Raw genomic sequence first — 22,164 nt, 5'->3', positions numbered from 1 at the left:
GGCACCCCAGGCCCCAGCTCTCACTTGCCCACAGTGGTACGGTGTCAGGAGCCAACATGGTGGCTGGGAGCACCAAGGGGGGACCGGTGGGCACCAGGGGTGTGGCAGATGCCCCAAGGAGCCCCATGGCACAGACCCCAACAGGCAGCCAGCGCCAGCAACCCAAGCAACACAGCTTTCACTGGAGGCTGGCACAACTATATCTTGCCTCTCGCAGTACTTTGTTCCTTGCGCATCCCAAATTGACTACAAATCTGAGCAGCAGGTGTTACCCTAGATATGTAGGAGGAGAAAAAAGGAAAGATGGGGGAGTGGGAAATAAAACTGGCAGGAGTCGCTGACACACCAGAAGGCTGTGCCGCCATTCAGCAAGACCTGGACAGGCTGGAGAGCTGGGCAGAGAGGAACCTAATGAAGTTCAACAAGGGCAAGCAGAGAGTCCTGCATGCACCAGTACAGGTTAGGGGCTGACCTGCTGGAAAACAATTCTGTAGAGAAAGACCTGGGAGTCCTGATGGGCAACAAGTTGACCATGAGCCAGCAATGTGCCCTTGTAGCCAAGAAGGCCAATGATCTCCTGGGGTGCATTAAAAAGAGCGTGGCCAGCAGGTCGAGGGAGATCATCCTTCCCCTCTGCTCTGCCCTGGGGAGGCCACATCTGGAGCACTGTGTCCGGTTCTGGGCCCTCCAGTTCAAGGACAGGGAACTACTGGAGAGAGTCCAGCGGAAGACTACGAAGATGATCAAAGGAATGGAACATCTCTCTTATGAGGAAGGCTGAGAGACCTGTCTGTTTAGCCTGGAGAAGACTGAGACAGGATCTCATCAATGCCTATAAATATCTAAAGGGCGGGTGTCAAGAGGATGGGGTCAGACTCTTCTCGGTGGAGCCAAGCGACAGGACAAGGGGCAACAGGTACAAGCTGGAACACAGGATGTTCCATTTCAGCATGAGGAGAAAAATCTTTACTTTGAAGGTGGCAGAGCACTGGAACAGGCCACCCAGAGAGGCTGTGGAGTGTCCTTCTCTGGAGATCCTCAAAACCCGCCTGGATGCGTTCCTGTCCAAACTGCTCTAGGTGACCCTGCTTTGGCAGGGGGCTGGACTAGGTGACCTCCGAAGGTCCTTTCCAACCCTACCATTCTGCGAGTCTGTGAAATAAGGAAAAAATAAACAAACCAAAAAAAAAACCAAACCCACAAACCAACCCAAAACCCCCGCCCTGCGCCTCGCAACTCTTCTGCTGACAGCCCTGAGGAAAACCGCGCCGCCTCCCAGCCAGGCCCCCCCGCCGCGATGAAAGGTCGGGCGGGGAAGGGCGGCGGGGCGCCGGCTGGGGCGCGGGTCCTGCGGGCCGGCAGCGCCGCCGGGCCGCGCTCTTCCAGCGCCAGATGGCGGGGGCCGCGGGTAACGGCAGAGCCGGCCATCACCCCCGGGAAAACAGGCCCGGCCCCGCCGGCCCGCCCCGGCCCGCCCCGCCGCGGAGGCGGCCTCCCCGCCCCGCTGCCTGAGGCGCGGCCGCCATCTGCCGTCCCGCCGTCGCGCTGCAGCCGGTCGTCGCCGCCGCCCGGCCCCGCGGCGCCCCGGCGGGCGGGCTCGCCAGCGGCCCCGGACGGGTTGTGGGCTGGAGGATTTGCGTTGAAGGAAGGCTTTCCGCCAAGTGAAGGCGGGCTGGCTGGAGCAGCTGGACGGCCGCTGCCTGAGGCGGCCGGCCTCCTCCCTCTCGCTGCGGCATCTGCTTTGCTCATCCTGTGAAAGAGCCAGCCGGTTGAAGCAAAGCAAAATGGAGCTCTGACCTTCTGTCGGCCCCCTCACTGATTTCAGGTGTAAATTAAGGCAGAATCTGGCTACAAGGGAGTGCAAATGTCCCTGGTGTCTCCGAGGAAGAAAAGCCTGAAACCGCAGATGGCTCCACGGTCAGGAGTAGCTGGGCAGTGGAATAAGCCAGGAACAGGACAAACCCCACTACTTTTTTTGCTCTTCTTTCCCCTTTCCTTTCCTCTTTATGTGCTAATAATACTTTTATTTTGCATTTATTTTGCAGGCAGGTCCCAGGCTGATACGAATACTGGAGGGAGTCCAGAGTTGCCAGAGGGCAGCAGAGCTGGTGAGGGGTTTAGAGCACAAGTCTAATGAGGAGCAGCTGAGGGAGCTGGGGTGGTTTAGCCTGGAGAAAAGGAGGCCGAGGGCAGACCTTACCCTACCGCTCTCTACAACTACCTGAAAGGAGGTTGTAGAGAGGTGGGGGTTGGTCTTTTCTCCCAAGGAATAGGTGACAGGACAAGAGGAAACGGCCTCAAGTTGCCCCAGGGGACATTTAGGATGGATATTAGGGAAAATTTCTTCACTGAAAGGGCTGTCAAGCATTGGAACGGGATACCCAGGGAAGTGGTGGAGTCACCATCCCCGGAGGTAGCTAAAAGACATGTAGATGGAGTGCTGAGGGACATGGTTTAGTGGTAACTTGTCAGTGCTAGGTTAACGGTCGGACTTGATGATCATAAAAGTCTCTTCCAAACAAAATGATTCTGTGATTCTATGAATCTGTCATCGTAATATCCCCTTACATCCTCTCTCTTAAATGCTGTAGCCACAGACTGCTGTCTGCCATTCCCAAGCAGATGTCAAGCCACTTCAAGTACGGAATTTATTTCTTCTCCACTGTTTTGGGGGTAATAAATTGGTGACAAACAAATAATTATTGCCACTGCAGTCAAAGGATTGGCATAGGTTGTTAGGAGTGAGTGACTGCTGAGCTGGAGCATGGGAAGAGCCAAGATGAGGAGAGAAGTTTCTCTCTCGTGATGCTTCTGTGGTAACAAGATTTAAATGCTGTTGCCTCTCACTGCTTTGTTCACATGTACAGCAGCCAGGATACAGTCCTGTGGGTTTTAGAAAAAGGAAATAAGGCTAGAGAGGATGCTTACTCAGTTAGAAAATATTTGTTCCTCTCTACCTGTATTGATTACCTTTAGGTATGAACAGCAATGTCATTCTTATCCTCCAAATGTTCATTCCAGTCAGTAAAAAAATTAATTTGTATACCAACAAATCTGCAGCTATCCAGGAAGGAAGTGAACTCAGTATATAATAGAGAGGAGAGTTTTGGCAAAATGGAGAGAACAGAAAGAAGCCTGCTTCTAAGAATATTGATAAAAGAATTATACATTTATAGAATCCAATTCTGTATCTTGAAGCATTTTATATGCTCAGTCCTCAGCGATAACTGCAACCATTTCAGTAATTGCTGTTTACTGAAGAAAATTGATTTTAAAATCTCCTTGATTCATTTACAAATTACTATTATTTTTTGTATTAAAGTAGCACCCTGGAGTCTGTAGCACAGATTAAGGCTCCTCTGGGCTAGGTGCTGCGTAAACTCATAATACAGGAGTGTTGTCCCTTCGAACCATCACCCGGAAACTGTCTTTCTAAATTGCACAGCCCAACGAGATCCATGGGTATGTATTTGTGCATGTGGGGTCCCCTTCTCTGGAGACTTTCAAGACCTGCCTGGATGCAGTCCTGAGTAATGTGCTCTAGGTAATCCTGCTTTGGCAGGGGAGTTGGACTAGATGATCTCTAGAGGTCCCTTCCAACTCTGAAAAATTCCGTGATTCCATGATTACATGACTGCACTAGAGCCGACACCTGAGATAAAAGTGTTTATTTATTAGAGCCTACACAGGCTCTCAAGCACTGAAAGGTGCTTTAAAAAAGCCGGCATCCACACATAAAAGTCTCTTAACTCACTCAAAACCCAAATCCAGCTGGTGTTGGAACCACCGTGGACTCTCTGAACTCCTCAGAGGTGCAGAGGAGCTGCGCGAATGGTGCAGCACCATTCACAGGCACTTTTGGCCTCTGCCTGTGCCAACCTGAAGCTGAGGGCAAAGAGGGCAAAACAGAAGATTTGCAGAGCTGCGATAGGATGCAAACACCTTATCTCACTGAATTTGAGAAACAGGCTTGCATGGCAAATGTTTTCTCTGGTTCTGCTCCAGAGGCGCAGTGAAGAGGCCCCTTCCCTCCCCGTGGTGAAGATTTGCTGGGTGACGTGTTAGCATCAATGCTGGAGCTGTAGCGGGGAGGAAGAACTAAAGAGCAAATGGCCAAAGAGGTGCAAGAAAAAACACATTGGGCAGTCACAATCCAAAAAAATTCGGACCATATGTAAATAGGCAAGTTAGACACAAAAGTGGTAGGAAAAAAAGTATTATTCTCCTCATCCCATATGGTGAACCGCCAATATGGGAGAACAAGGCATTAAGAAACGGTATTAACCAGGAAACGTGTGACAGGAGCAGGATCCCCGTTGCGGTGTCCAAATAACAAGGCTTACCTTCCTCTCCATCTCAGCGTTAACCAGTGGGCAAAATGAATGAAACTGCATTTCAAAGTCAAGCGATCCCTTGCCACGGAATGTACCCACAGGGGAGAGGAAATGAGTGTTTTGAGCAACGCAAAGCACAAAGCAGAAACAAGTAACATGGGAGAAATCCAACCTTAGAGAAAGGCCTGTGCTGAGCCAATGTACCTTAAGTTGAAACTCTGGGGGCGCGTGGGTTCTGGAGCACCTTGCTGAACACTAAGGTACCACCAGTCATAAAAGTGACAGTGCCAAATTCTTGGCTGCTTGAAATTGGCATAGTTCCACCGAGTTACATAAATCAGCAGCTGGGTCATGAACTGAAACCTGAAATCAGGGAAAATACAAAATTCTGGGAATGCAGACATTTCAGCTTGCTTCACACCCCCCATCTTTTGTTAAACTTTTTTTTTTTGTCTTTTTGGCATTTGCACAGAAAACACGCCAGTGTGTCTTTTACAGCACTCTGAGGAAGAAAATTCAAGCTGCTCTGCCTGATATTAAAAGATGTGGCATTTGGTAATATTTGGATGCAATCCAATTGCTAAACTGCTGAACCGCAGTTTGTAACGCGAGCACAGCTTGAAGGGAAAGCAGCAAAAGACAGATGAAAATGAAATTTATCAACAGGAATAAAAGAACATGTGAGCAGAAAGCAGCAGGAGGAATATCCAATGTCTGAGAACGGAGGGGAGTGTACCAAGCACATTAACAGCAGTATTAGTGATTTAAACACAGCCACGTAATGAAGCTGAGCACTGGCGTCATGATGAATTGGAGTGGAAGATCAAGCTTTGGAGTGAGTGAGTGGAAGCAGAGCATGTGGCCAAACGTGTGATGGCATGCGAAATGAGAGTGACCCCACCTGGAATATGTTAAATGCTAAAGACCAATGGCTGCTACTTACTCAAATGACAAAATGGAAGCTGCGATACGTAAGATTAATACATGTTAGAAGAAACAGATTCTCATGCTATTAAAAAGGTCACAATCTGGTCATAAAAGACTCAGTAGTGTAACCTCCAAGTTGTTAGCCTTTGAACAAGTCCAACTGTGTTACATGCATTCAAGTGTTAGTAATTAAGGGTGGGCTATCAACTTTAAGCTTTGAATTTTCCCAGATATTGTCAGTCTAAATCTGACTCTTGGCATTGCTATAGCATGTTTTTCTTTTAAAAGGAATGATAAGGTCCTAGGAATATCACATCAGCCTTCCTAATGAGAAAACCATAGAAAATAGGGCTGGAAGGGACCTTGCGAGGTCACCTAGTCCAGCCCTCTGCCCTAAGGCAGGATCAATTATACCCAAATCATTCCTGACAGATGTTTGTCTGACCTGTTCTTGAAAATGTCTGGCAATGAAGATCCCACAACCTCCCCAGGCAATCTGTTTCAGCGCTTCACTACTGTTACAGCTGGAAAGCCTGTCCTAATGTCTTCCTTAAATCTCCTTTGCTACAATTTAAATCCATTAGTTCTTTTTGTATTCCCAGCGGACACAGAGAACAATTTATTACTTTCCTCTTTGCAGGAAGCTTTACATATCTGAAGACTGGTATCACATTCTTATTCCCTCCCCTGCATCTCCATTCTCTAGATGTATAAACCCAGTTCTTTCAATCTCTCGTCACAGGTCGTGTTTTCTAGACTTCTGATCAATAGCACTACTTTCGGCTGGACTTTCCAATTGGTGTACATTTTTCTTTTTTGAAGTATAGTGCACAAAAGTAGACACGTTACTCCAGCCAAAGGCTGAAGCAGAGAATCATAGAATAAGCAGGGCAGGACTACTTCACATTTCTTCTCCATGACACATTATTTATAGAGCCGAAATTGCATAAGCTTTCCTCACACCATGGCCTATGTTCAGTTTTTAATTCACAGCAGTCACAGACCCCTTCCTGCAGAATGACCGCTGAGTCAGTCGCTCCCATCACTTATGTATGTTGTTGGCTATAGGAATTCAGCGGCGAGATCTTGGAGTGTCCAACATTTCGCTGCCTTGAATTTAAACCTATTCATCTCAGACTACCTTGTTCGAGTCTAGTAAGGAGCTCATGTATCTATCAATCAGTGTCATTTCATTGAGCGCAATGGAGTAACATCAGAAAATAAATTAGCCCAAGCTGCCCATCCAGCACAGAGGAGTTCAGCAACTGTTCTTCCCATTAATACCATGTTGAGCATATTCAGTCCGCAATAACCTGAAACACGGTGATTTATTTTCAGAGAAGTTTAAAATACAGAAAATTAAGCACCAAATGTTATAGCTCAGAGGTATCCCAATATGATGAAAGGTCTCCAACCTGTATCCTGATGGGCATAGTACCCAGTGAGGGGAGGGTTCTTTCTATCACCAATAATACCCAAGTTAGGATGAAATGGGAACTGTATTTTACCAGCTTCACCTCGGTTAGTTGTCCAGAAGGAAAGTTTAAGCTCTATTCATATCTGTAATGTATGGAATTGTATTTGTTTTATTATATAATCTTGAAATGCGCTATGAGGAACCACATATTGTTTCTCTTTCTGCTCTACAGGTAGATCCTTCTCTGTAGCAGCTGGAGTAATTTGCAGGTACAGCAGCAAGCAGAGAGAGAACAAGGTTCCTCACAGTTACGGGGCCTAAACAACAACTCCAAAAGACACTGTGGTAAGGAAAGGGTTAACTCTTCAAGTGCCACAGTGGGTTATTCACCTGAAATAGAATTAGGAGTTACCCACTCCCTGTTTATAAGCACATTAGGCATTTAAATAAAATTTTAGAATTGCTCTGAATTTGACCTTCCTCTAATTTTGATTTTTACCAAGTATTTGAAACAATTTGGCACGATTAAAAATTAATAGTGGAATACTAAGTAGCTCAAAGGAGCAAGTCTTCTAACTCCCATCAGACTCAAACACATAATTCCCACAGGTGCCTTTGAAAATCCCTGGTTTGAATGTTGTCCATTGGATAAACAGCTCAAACATCACCAGCTTTCTACACAAACATGGTTGCCTGCAATGATTTATGAAAATCATAAAATTGATTTAAGTTCTTCTCAGTGCTCCATAAATTTTATGCAGCCCGTAAATTACAAAACTGCTGCTGCTGCTGTGGCACTGATCAGAACAATGCCTAATCTCTTCTCTCGAGATAGCTGGCATGTCAGAGGAGAAAACAAGAAACTCGGGCAGCTGAATTGTTTGTTTCAATTTAACAGGGCAGAATAAAACAGCCTAGATGCCAGGGCTCCAGTGCCACTGAGACTGCGTGCATCAAGTTTTTATTGCCAAAACAGTTGTGCTAACCTTCCCCGCCTTTCCTTGGTTTTAAACCAGAAAAATAACTTCCATTGATTTCACAAGGACACTTGTTTTGCACACATCGTCAGATTTGTGATACTTGAGATGTTCCCCTTCTAGTTTATAATTGGCGTGTTCCTGTTCTCAGATACATGACAACAAAATGCTGCATCTGCCCAATTACACGTTGGTGCAAAAAAGCTCTGCAAACCTAGCTACATCCTTATCAGTCTCCCTCCCAACCCAAATCTCTACCAGAACAAATGCAGGCTTTTTGCTTTTACTAAAATTAGAGTTTTTAGGAGTGTTTGATTTTTTTTATCTCTACCTTCTTTGGCAAGGAATAAAAACATCATTTTTGGCACTGAATCTAACACAAGGTGAAATTAAAGTCCTAATACAGAGAGACAATGTTTGAATGGGCTCCTTTACTCTTAAATTTGGCCTGGTGACATACTAAAACTGCAGACTGCTGTGGCTTTATTGAGATTTTGGTCTGTGCTAGCTAACACAGCTTAAGAGCATCCTTTTTTTTCTGGTGAAGTCTCATCTGGAGTAGCCCAGTTTTCAAAGGCAAACTGCTCAGGACATTATTAGAATCACTCGGTGTTTCATCCTGGGGATCCAAAGTCAGTGGCTGCTACAGTCTTTTTCTTAGCAGTGACACTTTCCAGCTCTTTCTGCTCTTCTGATAACGTTTCCGAGTCTGCCTTTCAGACAGTCGTCATTTTTAAGGGACATGTTTTCAACCTTTCTATACTCACGCTTTTCTCCCATGTAGCCCTGTGAGTTTCATTCTTCCTCATACGCTGTTTTTGCTCAGAGGTATACAAACCATCTGTGCCTCTACTACGATGTTCTTAAATAGCCTCCAGGCAGATCTCTATGGTTTTTAAGTACTTCTCTTTGCCCTTCAGCCTGCTGTTAACCATTTTCCTCATAGTTTTATAATCTGCCCTTTTAAAGTTCGTTTTTACTGTGCTGTCCCTAAGGGAACAACTCTTTCATGATATCAAAACTAAAAGTGTGCAGTGATCACTGTTACCCCACGGAGGCTTGACAACACCTTCCTCTAATAACTTCTGCCTATTACAAGGTAGCTCCCTCTTGCCCATGGCCTTAACTAATCAGGCGTTGCACTGAGGACTGCCACAGGAGTCAAGGAAAAGGAATCCTTTGCCATATGGATTGGAATGGCACCAAAGCCACTTTACATCTCCTGATAGAGGAAAAACTGCTTTTTCAGCTGTTGCTTTACCTCCAACAAAAAAATAAGAAGTGATAGCGGGGTAAACGCTGTAGAATTCAGTCTCGTGTAATTTTCCTGACTGGTCCCATCCGTTTTCCCCAGGAGGAAGTTATTTCCCAGGTGCTGGCCCTGAGATTTTATAGGTTCTCCAAATCTTGAGGAGGTCTAGAGGAGGTTGCAGTCACTTACATAAAACCCTGTGGTGTTTCTCCCCTAGTTTTAATGGCTACCCTGTGACTGCTGCCTCTGGAATGCTCTCAAGGAAGTGGGGCGGACAGGGAGGTCTACGACATGAAAAATCTCTTTGCAGAGAGATTCTCTCTAGGAATCGGAATAAAGGGATGATACTGAAGAGGCAGTTGATACAGCAGCCGTTCTGTTTGCTGAATGCACAAAGGATTGATTTATGGCATCTTGCCACGGGAGAGGGCTATAGGTTATTAACCAACTTCAATGGACAAACGCTTGCTGAGACTGCGTATCATACCTCTTGTGCTGTACCAAAGGTAATGACTCATCTTCAGGCATGCCTCATGTCCTTGAGGATGCAATTGGCTCTGCACAGCCAAGTGAAGCATTACTTAGTTAATACACTCCAGCACAAGGGAAACAATCAGCTGAAGTGATGACACTGCTACTTCCTGCTTCATTTTAAATCTGCAGCTTCCTAACACGATTATATACTCAAGCACTGTAAAAAAGAAAAAGAAGACATTAAGTCCTGCGATGGAACTTAAAAAAATGTGTAATTAAAACAGCTAAATACAGGCTTCTTGTGTTCAGTGTCTGCAAAACACAGCCTTTGATCCTCCAAATATTTCCTGGAAAAGTGCCGGACACAAAAACTATCAGAATAGAATTCTGACTCATCCCTTCCTGTTTAGGCCAATGAAATGACCATTTGCAGTCCAACAAATTTGTTTTTATTTTAGAAAAATTAACCTTATTAGACAGGCTAGAAATATAACCAAGGGTAAGAACTCCTGGACCATGCGCATTTTCTTGCTCATTCTGTCCCATAATCTTTGCAATTTCTGTCTCAATGATGATTCACCTATCATTTAGAGAAAGATCCTGTTTCTTCAAAAGAAAGAAAGGTGACAGAGCATCTAATTTTTCCTGATGGCATCCAAGCACCTTTGCAACATAAAAAGCCTCCACTATAAGCATCCAATGATGGAATGCTACTACAGTTCACCAGTTTGTTCCGGTTTACTGCTCAGCTAAGATGAGCGAGAACTAACACCACCACCCAGAAATGTTTTGGAGCCTTAATGAACTGGGAAAATGCAAAGATTTTATTAATAAAAACTGTACAAGATTCCTATATTAGTTAAGAGGCCACAGCTACTTTCACCTTGCTCCTCCACAGCGCTTCTCTCACGCTTAGCTGAGCCAGCTCCACAAGAAAAAAACCAACACATATACATTCCCAACTACAGGAGGGGAAAAGGACTGGGGAGGGAGGCTAGGAAAAGAGAGGGAAAGAAAAATCCGGGAAAATTGTCCATTCCAGTCCTGGCCCCATGTTCCATGTGCTCACTTTGGCTTCCCCTTTATTATTTTTCCATGACCCATTGCTTAAGGCAGGTGATTGCTTAAGACAGTTTCACATTTCTTTCCTAAATGAAAAAGCAATTGTTCTCTTTAGTCACAGGTTTCATGGGGAGTTGATGGCGTGTGTAATTTTCCTGGTGTGTCACATTAAGAACACTGAATTTTCACATGACTACTTGATGCTTTTGTGCATCACTCACACCTCTTAATAAATATATCCAATTAGTTATTGTTAGGGCAACTGGGAGCGAAATACAATGAGTACAAAGGTCTCCTCCTGGTCAAAGCACTATAAATCACAGTCAGAATAAAGGAAAGAAACTGGCTTTCTGCATCCACCTTTCTCTCCCCTGCTGTGCTGCCTGAAGAACAGGCCTTTCCTTATATTACTTCCAAGTAAACCCAATTAGCTTATTTGCATGCCAGACAACTATCACCTGAAGTTGTAGGGCAAGGAGCATGATTAAGCCAAAGTTACTGTACTCAGTATTTTGAGGTAACCCTCTTTTTACTGGACTTCAGTCTCACAAGTCTTTCACTGGACTTCAGTCTCACAAGTCTTTCACTGGAAATAGTAATTTCTGTTTAAATGCAATGACTTAACCGGATTCAAAAAAGAGCTCAATCTTATTTTGAACATGCCAAATCAGCTGCATATTTGGGAGGCCCTCTCTAATTTTAAGGTAAATCCAAATTCCCTCTGATCCTTGGCAAGCATTTATCTCTTGATAGCCATGTCTCCTAAACTGCCTCACAGCTAAAGTGAAGAGCTTTCAGGCTGTGCAAAAAAAAAATGTAAGAAAGCGTATTTTTGTGCTGATGAACAGAATCAGAAAAGTTTAAGTAAGCAGTCAATGGTTAATTCATTCTTTCAGAGGAGTCTCAGCAAGTCAGAGTATTTACTCAGCTGTTGAAATATGCTCAAGTATACTGCATACTGTATATACAGTATACTGTAATGCTACAAGATTTCTCATGGGTGTGTAATATTTAATGGATTCAAACAAGTTTTAAGTATACAAAATAAATGGAAAGATTAATCCCTGGGAACCTTTGATTCTGTATCTCTTCTTCCTACATTTGATTTTCTTTTTATATATGCAGAATACAGAATAATTATGTATTTATAAATGTAACATGTCCTCATGGAAATAATCAGATTGTCACACTGTACCTCTCTGGCAGTTCTAATATCAGGCCAGTGCTATAAGATGACTTTAATATACATTTATGGGCCTGTTTTTAATTTTCTGAAAGCACAACAGATCTATTAGTTTTCAAAATTAGGGTAACATGCACTCACACAATCACTATGAAATAGCATGCAGACTTGCATCTGATGCTGCAGGAAGTTAGTATGTATAGGTAGTACTGGTAAGAGGTTTCATTATCAGGTGACAAAAAAATCCCATTTTATGCACTGAAATTCTCATTAAATATCTTTGGACCACTTACAGAAAACATAATTTATTGTTTTAATACCAGATTAACATAGTAAAACCAGCTGTTTCACACAGCAACTTCAAATTTGCTCCTCAATGAAGCTTTACAGCCCAAATAATTTTGAATGTCCTGTCACGCAGCAGAACTGGTTTCATTGCCTTGTACCCTGTAATTCTGCAGCAGTCTCGGGTCTTCCTTAAATATGGTTACAGAACACACCATTCTTCCAAATAATTTCAAAGCCACTAATCCCATTTCCACCACCTTGTTCTCCCCAATTCCATCAGCTCTCAGCGTTATTTTCAATTTCAGTACATCCTGTTACAGAAATGGTACAGAAATGATCACTTTCAGTGCACTGTATATGGGCAACTGAAAAATTTTAAAACTTTGTATCACAGCTATCACATTTCTTGACCTAAATTTCCTGTTTACAATTTCCTACTTGAAGAAAACCAAAATAACGCTTTTCACAGATTAAAGATTAAATACATTTTTTTAAAATAAGCTGTTTGAGATCCCAAATAATTATAAGCACATATGTAGCCAACTGGAACAAATATACTTCAAAAAAACCCCACCACCAAACCACTGAGCCCATCAGTGCGATGACAACCAAAGTGCACAATCTCCAAGGGTTTAGGCATCTTTCTTTCGCATTAGTTGATACCATCAACTACAAAAATCTTTTATATCTTGCTAGCACAATCAATTCAAATGAATTTGATGCTTCTTAGAGTGCTTCCACCAAAGACAGGATTAAGACTATACGATTTTAGCAACTGCAGACTAACTTACTGCCAGGGCTCTGTGAAGAGCTAATCTGCTGAACCACACGTGCAAAAGTTAGTGCAAATTTTTGCTATGCTATGAGACAGAAAACTTTAGTCTCTGTTCCACAGCAATGAAGTCTCTCTCTTTTCAATGTCAAGTCAACAGTAACCGATAAAAAACCACACGACTGTCAACTAAGTCCAGTAAAGAGCGAAGAAATAAATTTTTAGTAACGGAGGACATTTTAAAATGTATTGATTGAAAATTTAGATAAACTGGGTATGTACAGGTATATTTTGCTACTCATTTGTGATCTCAAATAGCTTTTACACACATGGTTAGATTCTCTTTTAAAATAAAGACATGAAATACTGTTCATATAGTTCCATCTGAACTGCAAAGACTTAACTCTTGCTACTTTTATACTATGTTTCTCTAGTTGGACTATAACAAAGTAAGAGACGACTCAGACACCATGCTTCAATTTCTACAAAAACAATCTTACTCAGATCTCTAGAAGGGTAAGTAAAATATAAAAAAATACAACTCTTAATCATCATTTTCCTCATCATCAAATGAGAGGAGACTGCTATTTTTTATTTGCTTAGCTGGACTCTGAGGAGTAGTTGCTTCTCTCTTAGTTTTCTTTGCCTCTTTCATCTTCTTACTTGAACTTACATTGAAGTCCAAAACCTTCTCTGATGAACGTTTGGCTGGCTTCCTGAACATAATTTTTCCATCAGCAGGTTCTGGTTCACCATCTATAACAGAGACAGTAAAATCAGAACTCATCTGCACATGTTCATGCACACATACAGACCTTCACTATTATCTTTTCTTTTCCCCCAGAACCAAGATCAGCGAGACCTCTGGTAGAATACAACAATCATGAAAATGTATTTTTTGGCCACAAAGTCTGTATTGATGAATGTCCTTCATGCACACACATCTGCTCCATAGCAACCAGCCCTTGAAGACATTTCTCCTGCGTTACTATTAGAAATGGATTCTTAATAACCAGAGCCTTAACTTAGAAGAGACTGTGAGCTGCAGAGCTTTTCCCACACAATCCAGCTGCATCCACTTATCAAAATGGAGAGGACAACTTTATAGGATCCTCTAATTCCACTTCACCATTTGTAAAATCCATGACAACAAATGCACTTATTTCAGAATTACGGTATCTCTTTAAAGAACAAAATGGCACATATACAAGACAAAGCTTTTCTTTTTCTTCTAATATACCCTGTCCTGCTGAGACAGCTGAAATGATTACATGGTCATAAACCTGCCTTTTATTATCACATAGGATGAAAGTTTTAGGGTTTCTTTGTACCTGCAAAATCACCAAACTATTCCAACTGACTAATTCTGCTCCTCTGTATGTACTAGAGCGAATAAAAATTCTATAAACAAGAGGAGTCCCTTCCAGGATTATCATGCAGAGGAGGAAAGCTACTGCACAAGTAACGGCATCAAGGCAATATTTCTGGGGGAAAAAAAAAGTGTAACTGTAAAGTCATGAATCAGACAGAAAGGCTCATGCTGCAGTATTTTGCAATTTGTGTAATGTATATGTGACAGGATGTTAAAGAAACATAGGTTCTGTGCAAGATATTTTTCCTAAAGTACTTTTGTGAAATTCATTATTCAACAGAAATTTACTAACAATCTACATGTGTTTGACAAGATTATGTGCTATTTATCTATAATCCATAAATATCTTTTGTCTTTAGCACGAATTCTTTCCTCAATTCATAAGCATTATGGCAGAAGACTAACATTTCAGTGTTATCATGCACAGCATTGGCTGAAACACTCTTCAGTGCACGCTCCAAACATTACAACTATTAAATCTTGTGTCTTAAGGGTTGTGTGGTACGAATTAAGATCATCAAGCTCATTAGGACCCTTTACTTATAATTCCTTAAGTTTCACAAACCCTTTTGAAGAAGAAACCTAGCTTAAAAAACAAAGCACCAATTCTGTCAGTTACTTTACAGAATGCACGCTTCAGCAGTAGTTCATGAGAACACTATTATGCAGAAAATAACTAACCACGTTTGGGGAAAGTATTTCAGTACTGGTGCATTAGAAAAGCATTACAATTACAAGGAATTACCAGCAATAATAAATGGTAGATACGATAAGCATACTTGTCAATGGATCCATTGTGAATTCTGCATGGAAAGCTTAGGTGTTTAGATGCTGTACAGGGGATACAGAGGTTTAGGAAGTGCCTATGATAAATTCTGGTAGAGAAACATAACTCTTTCTGAAAACATATCACACCCAACCAATCAAAATGCACTACATACCATTTTTCTCAGAAGTTGCATTAAAAATTCAAAGTATTTTTTCACATAACTGCCTCCATTTCAAGGCTCTGAAGTTAAATATAAAATAATTCCCTTTACTAATTGTTGGTTAACTACACTGTTTATTTGGAAATCCAGATCTGCGGCACATGATATAAGTCAAATTCTGCAAAAAAAAAAAAAAGCATCCATAAGAAAAAAATATCACTTATAAGCAGACCCAACTGTGTATATACTTGAGCCAGTCAGCACACAGACTGTATACAGTACCAGTACAGCTGGCTCAAAGCAACCAGCTACTGCATAAGCATGAGGAGCATCAAAAAATCTCATTGGACGCTCTTTTAAAGAGCAATTACTACATTCTCTTAGAATGATAAATTGAAAAAAGAAGCCCCTAAAAACCTAATGAAAGCATATCCACAAAATAAATTGGATAAACAACTATGTACTAATACTCCATGTAAAAATGGAAGTCAGAATTTTCAACTTTACCCCCAACTCTTGCTACCCACATTATGAACTGCACAAAATCATTTCATCTTGTCTGCCAGATGGAGAAACTGATAGGTATCTTTGCAATATGAATTTAAACTTTTAATAAGTGCATAAACAGAGCAAAGCTCAAAAACTCCACCAAAATGGCAACTCGCTTAGCTCTGACCTCCAGGGCCTCAATACTATTTGCGGATCATTCTGCATCAAAGGAAAAGATTTTAGCTCTTGGCCTGGTTAAACACTGTCAACATTTCATTATATGCTCAAGGACATTCCTTTCAGCAGGAAGCCCAGGCCAACTTCAGAGAGCAATGATGTGTTGGCAGCGCTTGACAAAGAATGAAGCAGATGCAGAAACACAGCGGGCCCAGCCTTACCTAAGCAACTTGTGGAAAGAGGGAGAAAAGGCAGACTATACTTTTTGAAAGAATTTGATGTAGCAGCTCAAGAAATTTGTGTTGATCTGTTAAGATTGTCTTTTCCAGCTGGTAATTTCTAATTTTACCAGACTCTTATGTGCCAGCTGCCTTTTCTTGTTTTTACCCATGACCTCCAAAAACTGACTTGTATTAAGCAATGCAAAGAAAAGACTGAAGAAACAATCTCAGTGTTGGTAGTTTTTATAGAGAGCCCTGATAAAAGACTGTATCAGTATTACAAATTATGGAAGCAGGATTTCTGATAAACACACTGAAACACACAAAGTAAAACACAACCAACATGAAAGCATTACAGAAGAAAAAATAAAATCCACTTCTGATAAAAGAGTCCACAAACTACAGCAGCAGTTCAAATTGTGACTGTTCTTAGTCATCGCTGCTTTTGTTTGGATCACAAACCTTTAAGTGGTCAACTAAGAGGAGCACAATCAAACATTGAGCTGAAAACTCACTTCACAAGCGACATTAAGAAGCCACACATTCAGAAAATCTTTTTCTTCTCTTTTAATTGCAAGTTATATATTACAAGAGAAATAGAAATGAAGGTCTGAAAAAGAAGCACTGCTCTTCAGTTTACTGTGTTTTTTATTTAGTAGTCATTTCTGTGGATAGCAGCACCATTTTTCAGCAGTTTCTGTCCGCGTGGATCAATGAGGCAAGAACAGGAAACACCACTAAGCTGGCAGGAACAACAGGAGGAGCAGGGCAAACAGTATTTCAAGATATATGTCTATTCAATGACAAAGGCTGGAAAAACTTTATGATAACCTGGCAAATTTCTTAATGGTTTCTAAGGTTAGAAGTTCAGGTCAGCCGTTTCAGATGCTCCTTCTAGTGCTTTCTGGCCACCCATCTCTATGCGTACCTTTGGAAGCATTTACTACTGGAATTCCGCACACTGGTATTACGAACATGAAAAGGCCAGTCTTGCTCAGATATTCAGTCTCAATCATTTATGAGGACGCTTGGGAAAGTTTTTGTTACTTAAATACTGTAAAATTAGCTTCAATTTAGATTCCTGCTGTTCACGTGATGAACAGCAACATGAACTCTGTGATACGTATCTGATGTAACAGCTGCTTAAGCTAAGGAAAGAGGTCCAATACCCAAGACACCAAGGACTGTATTCTCCTTGCCTCTCCCCTCTCTTGTCCTTCTCCAAGCCCAGCATATAGAATGCGACAAGAATAATATTAAGAGACTTTGAAATTGAGTAAGGACACCTTCTGCCAAATTTGGTCATCTGCATGTATCGGAGTGTCCCAGAGGCCAGGTGAACTAGAGAAGCAGTAGAAAAATCAATTCCATAGACTATAATGAAGGCTGGGATAAAGTATCTTGCAGTAATTGCCATCTTTTCTTTTGTGCAAATTGAATTTCTCACACAATCTTTTGTCTTTGTCTCTGAACCAATAGTAACGATTTATAAAATGCTGCATAAAAATATTAAGCAAAATGAGTGTTGATAAACAAATGACTTCTTTTTAAAAAGCCTCTAATTCAGTCCTCCATGGAGAAAAATATTTCAATATGGAAGGGCATTTTCTCATATGGGAAGGGTTCAGTCCTAAATAAAAAAGTGCCCTGTGACTATACTTGCAAGAGCCAACGTACAAGCCTCACTAAATTTTGCTCTGCCTTAGGAGGCAACTAAGTGCAACTAGGACATTAATCAGCTGGTTTTGCCAAATTAATGCAAAAGCGTTACTCAAGTGTTTCTGTAAAAGAAAACGCAAGTCACAGGAACTGCTGGTGCCTGAAATAAATAAAAAAAAAAAGTGTAGCCATGTCAAACTGGTTATAGAAGAAAATGAAGGAGAAAGGATGTAAATGAGATATGAAAAATCCTAGAATAATATCCTAAAGCCTGAAGACAAGGATCTTCAAACAAAGACAATCAGCACAGATATAAAAGAGAAGGCAGAATCTCAAAACCAAGTACTTTCCCTGTTTTGAAAAACTAACAGTTTCTATTCACAACAGAAAGTTAGCAGCACATTACTTACTATCTATTAAAGTGCCTTGGGATTGGTGCACGGTGGAAAAGAAGATTATCAGTTAGAAAATTTACTTCCCTGCTACATTTTTAGCTTCACATAATTTCACAAATGATCTGATTTGGGGCTATATATTATGGTCTAGCAGCCGTTAAATTAATTTCTCTTTCAACTCTGGGGAAAAAAATCAAAGCAACAAGAAATGTAATCAAATCATGCAGTATCAAACTTTCCTTATACTTCCAATTTTCAGAATTGACAATTATCCAAAAAAAAGAAAAGAAATTAACGCATTACTCAAAACTCTCTTTATTAAACTGGAAGTAACCAGCTGTCTAAATACCTGTCTCTGACTAGAAATCAGAATTTAAATCTAGAGGTCAGACTGACAGTGCAAAGATGGACAAAGACTCAAAAAAGCCTTCAGCAAGCTGTAGCACAGTTACCCACACCTTCATTAAAAATTTCACACCAGGTCCTCTCCATAGCAGAGGAGCACAGTAGCACTTACCCTGTTTATTCCCGTAAGCCAAAGAAAGGAAAAGGAGGCCAAGACCTCATATTAACAGCAAAGGCAGACGAACAAATAGTAACACAATAATGCAGAACAGAGGGCAGCAGTCCCCAGGGCATAGCGATTCAACACTCCTGCTTACCTACTACTGTGGGGTTTTTTTTCCTCCAAATGCAAGTTATTACTGAAGGGCTGAAGGGGTAATAAGCAGAGGTGCCAAAGTCCTACAGGGACACAACACTGCCTCACTACATGCAATTATGTCTTAAGAATGTCTTTTTCCACCAAAGAAGTTCAGTTACTCTATTCAAATATGCTTCCATTTCATACTGTGTATTCAACTTGGTAGCTCTTTTGGACTTTTTTCACAGCATGGACTCCACCTCAATAGATTCTCATGGACAACTACTTCTTTTTGCCCAGCCTTACAATATAATTTTTCCTCCTACTGTGATCATTCAAAATTCAAGTTGCCTATATGAAAAGGAAACCAATGCTTAGAAAGAATCATGCCATTTCTTTGCAATAGGTTGGCATTTCTCCCCACGCTAGGAGAGTGATCCCACTTTTGGAAGAAAAAAACGTGACAACTTTACAAACTGCAACACCAAGCACACGCATTACACTTCAGTAATAATTGACCAGGAAGTAAGCCTGAAGCTGAACACATTTTCTCAGAGGAGTTCAAATTATATAAACACTGCCCTCAGTCCACTAGCTGGTTACACCTTACATATACATATATCTACCTGCAGAAACAAAACAGATGTAGTTTTATTTAATTTCAAGCTAACCTACATTACAAAAATGAATTTTTCATCCATCTGCTTTTCAAAAATCTAAGATTCTCAATGTATTTTCTCCTAGTACCGTTACTTGACTTCTCTATCTATACCATTTCAGTTTTAACACATACTTCTACATAGGGAGAGCACAAACCTGAATTACCAAATCCAAATGGCACAACAAGACAGGTAGAAAGGCAGGTTAAAGAAGAAAACTGAGCAAGTATCAGGCTCCTTTTTAAAAGTTATCTCTCTTTGGCTATACAAAGGTAAAAATTAGTAGTTTGAAATTCACCTGATTCATTTGACTTTAAGGCCTCTTTGATCTGCTGTTTAATTTTCATTGCTTCTTCAGCAGTTAAGTCCCCTTTTTTCAGTGTTACCACTTGAGGCTGCTCATCTTCCTTGTCACTGCCGTTCTCACTATCGTCATCTGCAAGCGGAAGCTGCTCCCTCTAGGCAGGAGAGAAGTAAAAACAATTCTGATCACCACATTAAATCACAACTGCTAAGAGTGGACTAGTACTCTTTGGCTTTACTGCTGCAGTAAGGCTAGTGAGGAGACCTGGCACAGCTGCCAGTGCCAGGCCCTCCCAACATGCTTTGTGCAAACGGTACTCCAATTCTACTACTGACACATAGCATCCCCCAGAAATAAACAGGATGGGCTCTTTCAATTAAAGACCAAAATAGTAGGAACTTGGAAAGTAAGAAATTAATTCCTTTTGTTCATTATCTTTACTGTACACGCCATGCAACACTGAGAAAATCTTAAATGCATGGGTCTGAATTTGAGTCTTCGATGCTGTACTCAAAACAACGCAAAGGGAAAGGGAGTTCATGGTGGCTTTGTTATTAAAGCTGCCTAAACAAATCCTTGTAAATGGGAAGACCGTGTTCCTGTTTCCACTCTCTCAAACTTGTGCTTTGAGACAGAAGAATCATTTGGAATAAAATTTTATACAAATAAACTTGCTAGCATGGAAACATTGGTGCAACAACATAAAGTGTGGCGATATTACAGGAACTGAAAACCTAAAACTTCTAAGGAAAAGTATACATAGTAGTACTGTAATCCACTGAAGTTATGAAGAGATAGACAAAAGGCAATCTTCCTCAGGAAGTGAAACAGTTTGTACTAATCTACTGAAGACATGATTTTCTCTCAAATTCCAGCTCATCATGAGTAATGATGGGCCTCTTTCTTAAGACATCCTGTAAAACCTTACAGTTAGCAGGAAACACATGCAAAAGCACATTCAAAACATAGAAAAAAAAGAACGTCTTCAGAAAAGGCTGCCTTTTAACAAGCTGGCTCAAACCCTACTGCCCCTGCCCTGCCTTCCTGGCCATCACACCAGCGTTTGCGTCTGCTGACCTGATGTTAGGATGGTGCTAACCCCTTTCCAATATATTTTTATACTCTTAAAATACCTTTTTTCTCCTTTTTTTTTTAATTCCTGTCTAGACAGACGTTACAGCTGGGACATCATCACAGTTTCCCCCCTTGTGCCCACAGACTACTTGGGCACTGACAGGCCGGCGCTGGCTGCTCTGCAAAGGGCACCACCATCACCACAGCTATTAAAACAGCGACAGGGCGAGGCACTGGATTTTAGCTGTTCTTTTAAATCTCCGACACAGAAGCAAACACAAGCTACAAAGGCCGTTTCGGTTAATTTTAAGCGGGTAACTACTGCTAGCCCTCGCCCTACAGGGGTAAAGCCTGGAAACGCCTGCGACGGGGGCCTTCGTTTTAGGCCCCAGAGGGGACATCGTGGCAGGGGAGGCCCCGTGGGGAGGGCGCTGCCCCTTCTCACCGCCGGCGAGCGGCTGGCCGCGGCGTGAAGGGAAGCAGGGCCCCCACACGAGCCCCCGCGGAGGGAAGGCCGCGCTGCCCCAGCGCGGAGGGGAGGGAGGCCAGGCCGTTACCTTGGTTTCCACCGTGGGCCCCTCCCGATACCCGACCTGCCGCTTGAAGCGGCTGAGGAAGGCGGGCTCGGCCGGCCGCACGTAGGAGACCTGGTTCCTTTTGCTCATGGCCGCTGCCCCCGACCAAAGCTGCGCTGCTGCTGGCACCGCCTCCCCACACACAAACACACACTTCCGGGCCGCGCCAGAGGACGGCGGCCCGAGTGGGACACAACCAACACACCTCCTCCTTTCCGTCACTCCCCCGTCACGTGAAAGGGGCGAAGGACCTTCCAGCCAATGGCAAGAAAAACGCCGGAGCGGGGCGGGGAAGGAGCGAAATGGCCGCGCCCGTGCTGGCTTCGAGGAGGAGGTGGGGCCACACTGCCTGCGGCTCTTAGCGCCAAATTCAAACGTTCCGCCATTTTGGAGAGGTGGTCGGCGGGCGGGCGCTGGCGTCGGTGGGGCCGTCAAGAATCATGGCTCCCGGCGTGAGAGGTGAGGGGACGGGGTGGCTGCGCGGCCCTGAAGGGGCTGAGTGATGTTTCCCCCCTGCGCGGGGCAGCAGGCGGGGACCGTGGCGGCTCCGCGGTGAGGGGGGCCGCGCTGAAGGGTGAAGGAGGGCTCTGCCCTCCGGGGCCGACCGCCTCCGGGGGGGAAGCAACATCCAGGTGTAAGATCTAATGGGGTCAGGTAGAGGCATGGCCGTGTTGGCTGGGCTCGGTGCCCCACGGAAGGGCCGAGGCCTCGGGGCTGCGGTCCCCCCGCTGCCCCCGGTGGTGCCGGGGAAGGGGGATGGAGGAGCGGCTCGGAGAGGGGTGACCGCAGCGCTGCCAGAAACGCTTATGGCACCGGTATCCCCCAGGGCTTCTCGGGGTCGATAGGTACGAGCAGCCCCCCCCCCAGGCGGGACGGCGTTACAAACCCTGTTGCTCTCAGCCGGCCCGCGTTTATCCGTCCGTCTTCCGTAATTTTAATCGGGTTTTAATTAGCTGTGATGTTTGTAACTGTCTTACAAAC

General features: G+C 43.0%; 2 protein-coding genes across 2 annotated transcripts in view; one reads left to right on the top strand and one right to left on the bottom strand.

Annotated features, from left to right (window-relative positions):
* Nucleotides 1–6,632: 6,632 nt before the first annotated feature.
* On the bottom strand, nucleotides 6,633–21,381 carry KIAA1143 (KIAA1143 ortholog). Its single transcript, XM_063325369.1, has 3 exons — nucleotides 21,166–21,381; nucleotides 19,529–19,688; nucleotides 6,633–13,442 (listed from the first exon to the last, which is right to left on the bottom strand). Exons 1-3 carry the CDS (start codon nucleotides 21,271–21,273, stop codon nucleotides 13,231–13,233), a joined length of 480 nt encoding a protein of 159 aa, XP_063181439.1. The 5' UTR covers nucleotides 21,274–21,381; the 3' UTR covers nucleotides 6,633–13,230.
* Nucleotides 21,382–21,564: 183 nt separating this feature from the next.
* Nucleotides 21,565–22,164, top strand: part of KIF15 (kinesin family member 15) — a 40,306-nt gene continuing 39,706 nt past the window's right edge. The window contains exon 1 of the mRNA XM_063325368.1: nucleotides 21,565–21,642. Within this exon, the coding sequence (XP_063181438.1) occupies nucleotides 21,624–21,642 (19 nt within the window). The 5' untranslated portion in view covers nucleotides 21,565–21,623. The remainder of the gene's footprint in view (nucleotides 21,643–22,164) is intronic.

This window comes from Chroicocephalus ridibundus, chromosome 2 (assembly GCF_963924245.1).
Source record: "Chroicocephalus ridibundus chromosome 2, bChrRid1.1, whole genome shotgun sequence".
Lineage (NCBI taxonomy): Eukaryota > Metazoa > Chordata > Aves > Charadriiformes > Laridae > Chroicocephalus > Chroicocephalus ridibundus.
This window is presented reverse-complemented; position numbering and strand designations above follow the sequence as displayed.

Excerpts from the sequence above, each read along its gene's own strand:
- KIAA1143 (XM_063325369.1), bottom strand. The coding sequence starts at position 21,273 with ATGAGCAAAAGGAACCAGGTCTCCTACGTGCGGCCGGCCGAGCCCGCC. Across the intron at positions 19,689-21,165 it reads GGCCCACGGTGGAAACCAAG|AGGGAGCAGCTTCCGCTTGC; the intron begins GTAACGGCCTGG and ends TCTCCTGCCTAG. Across the intron at positions 13,443-19,528 it reads CTTAAAGTCAAATGAATCAG|ATGGTGAACCAGAACCTGCT; the intron begins GTGAATTTCAAA and ends TCTCTGTTATAG.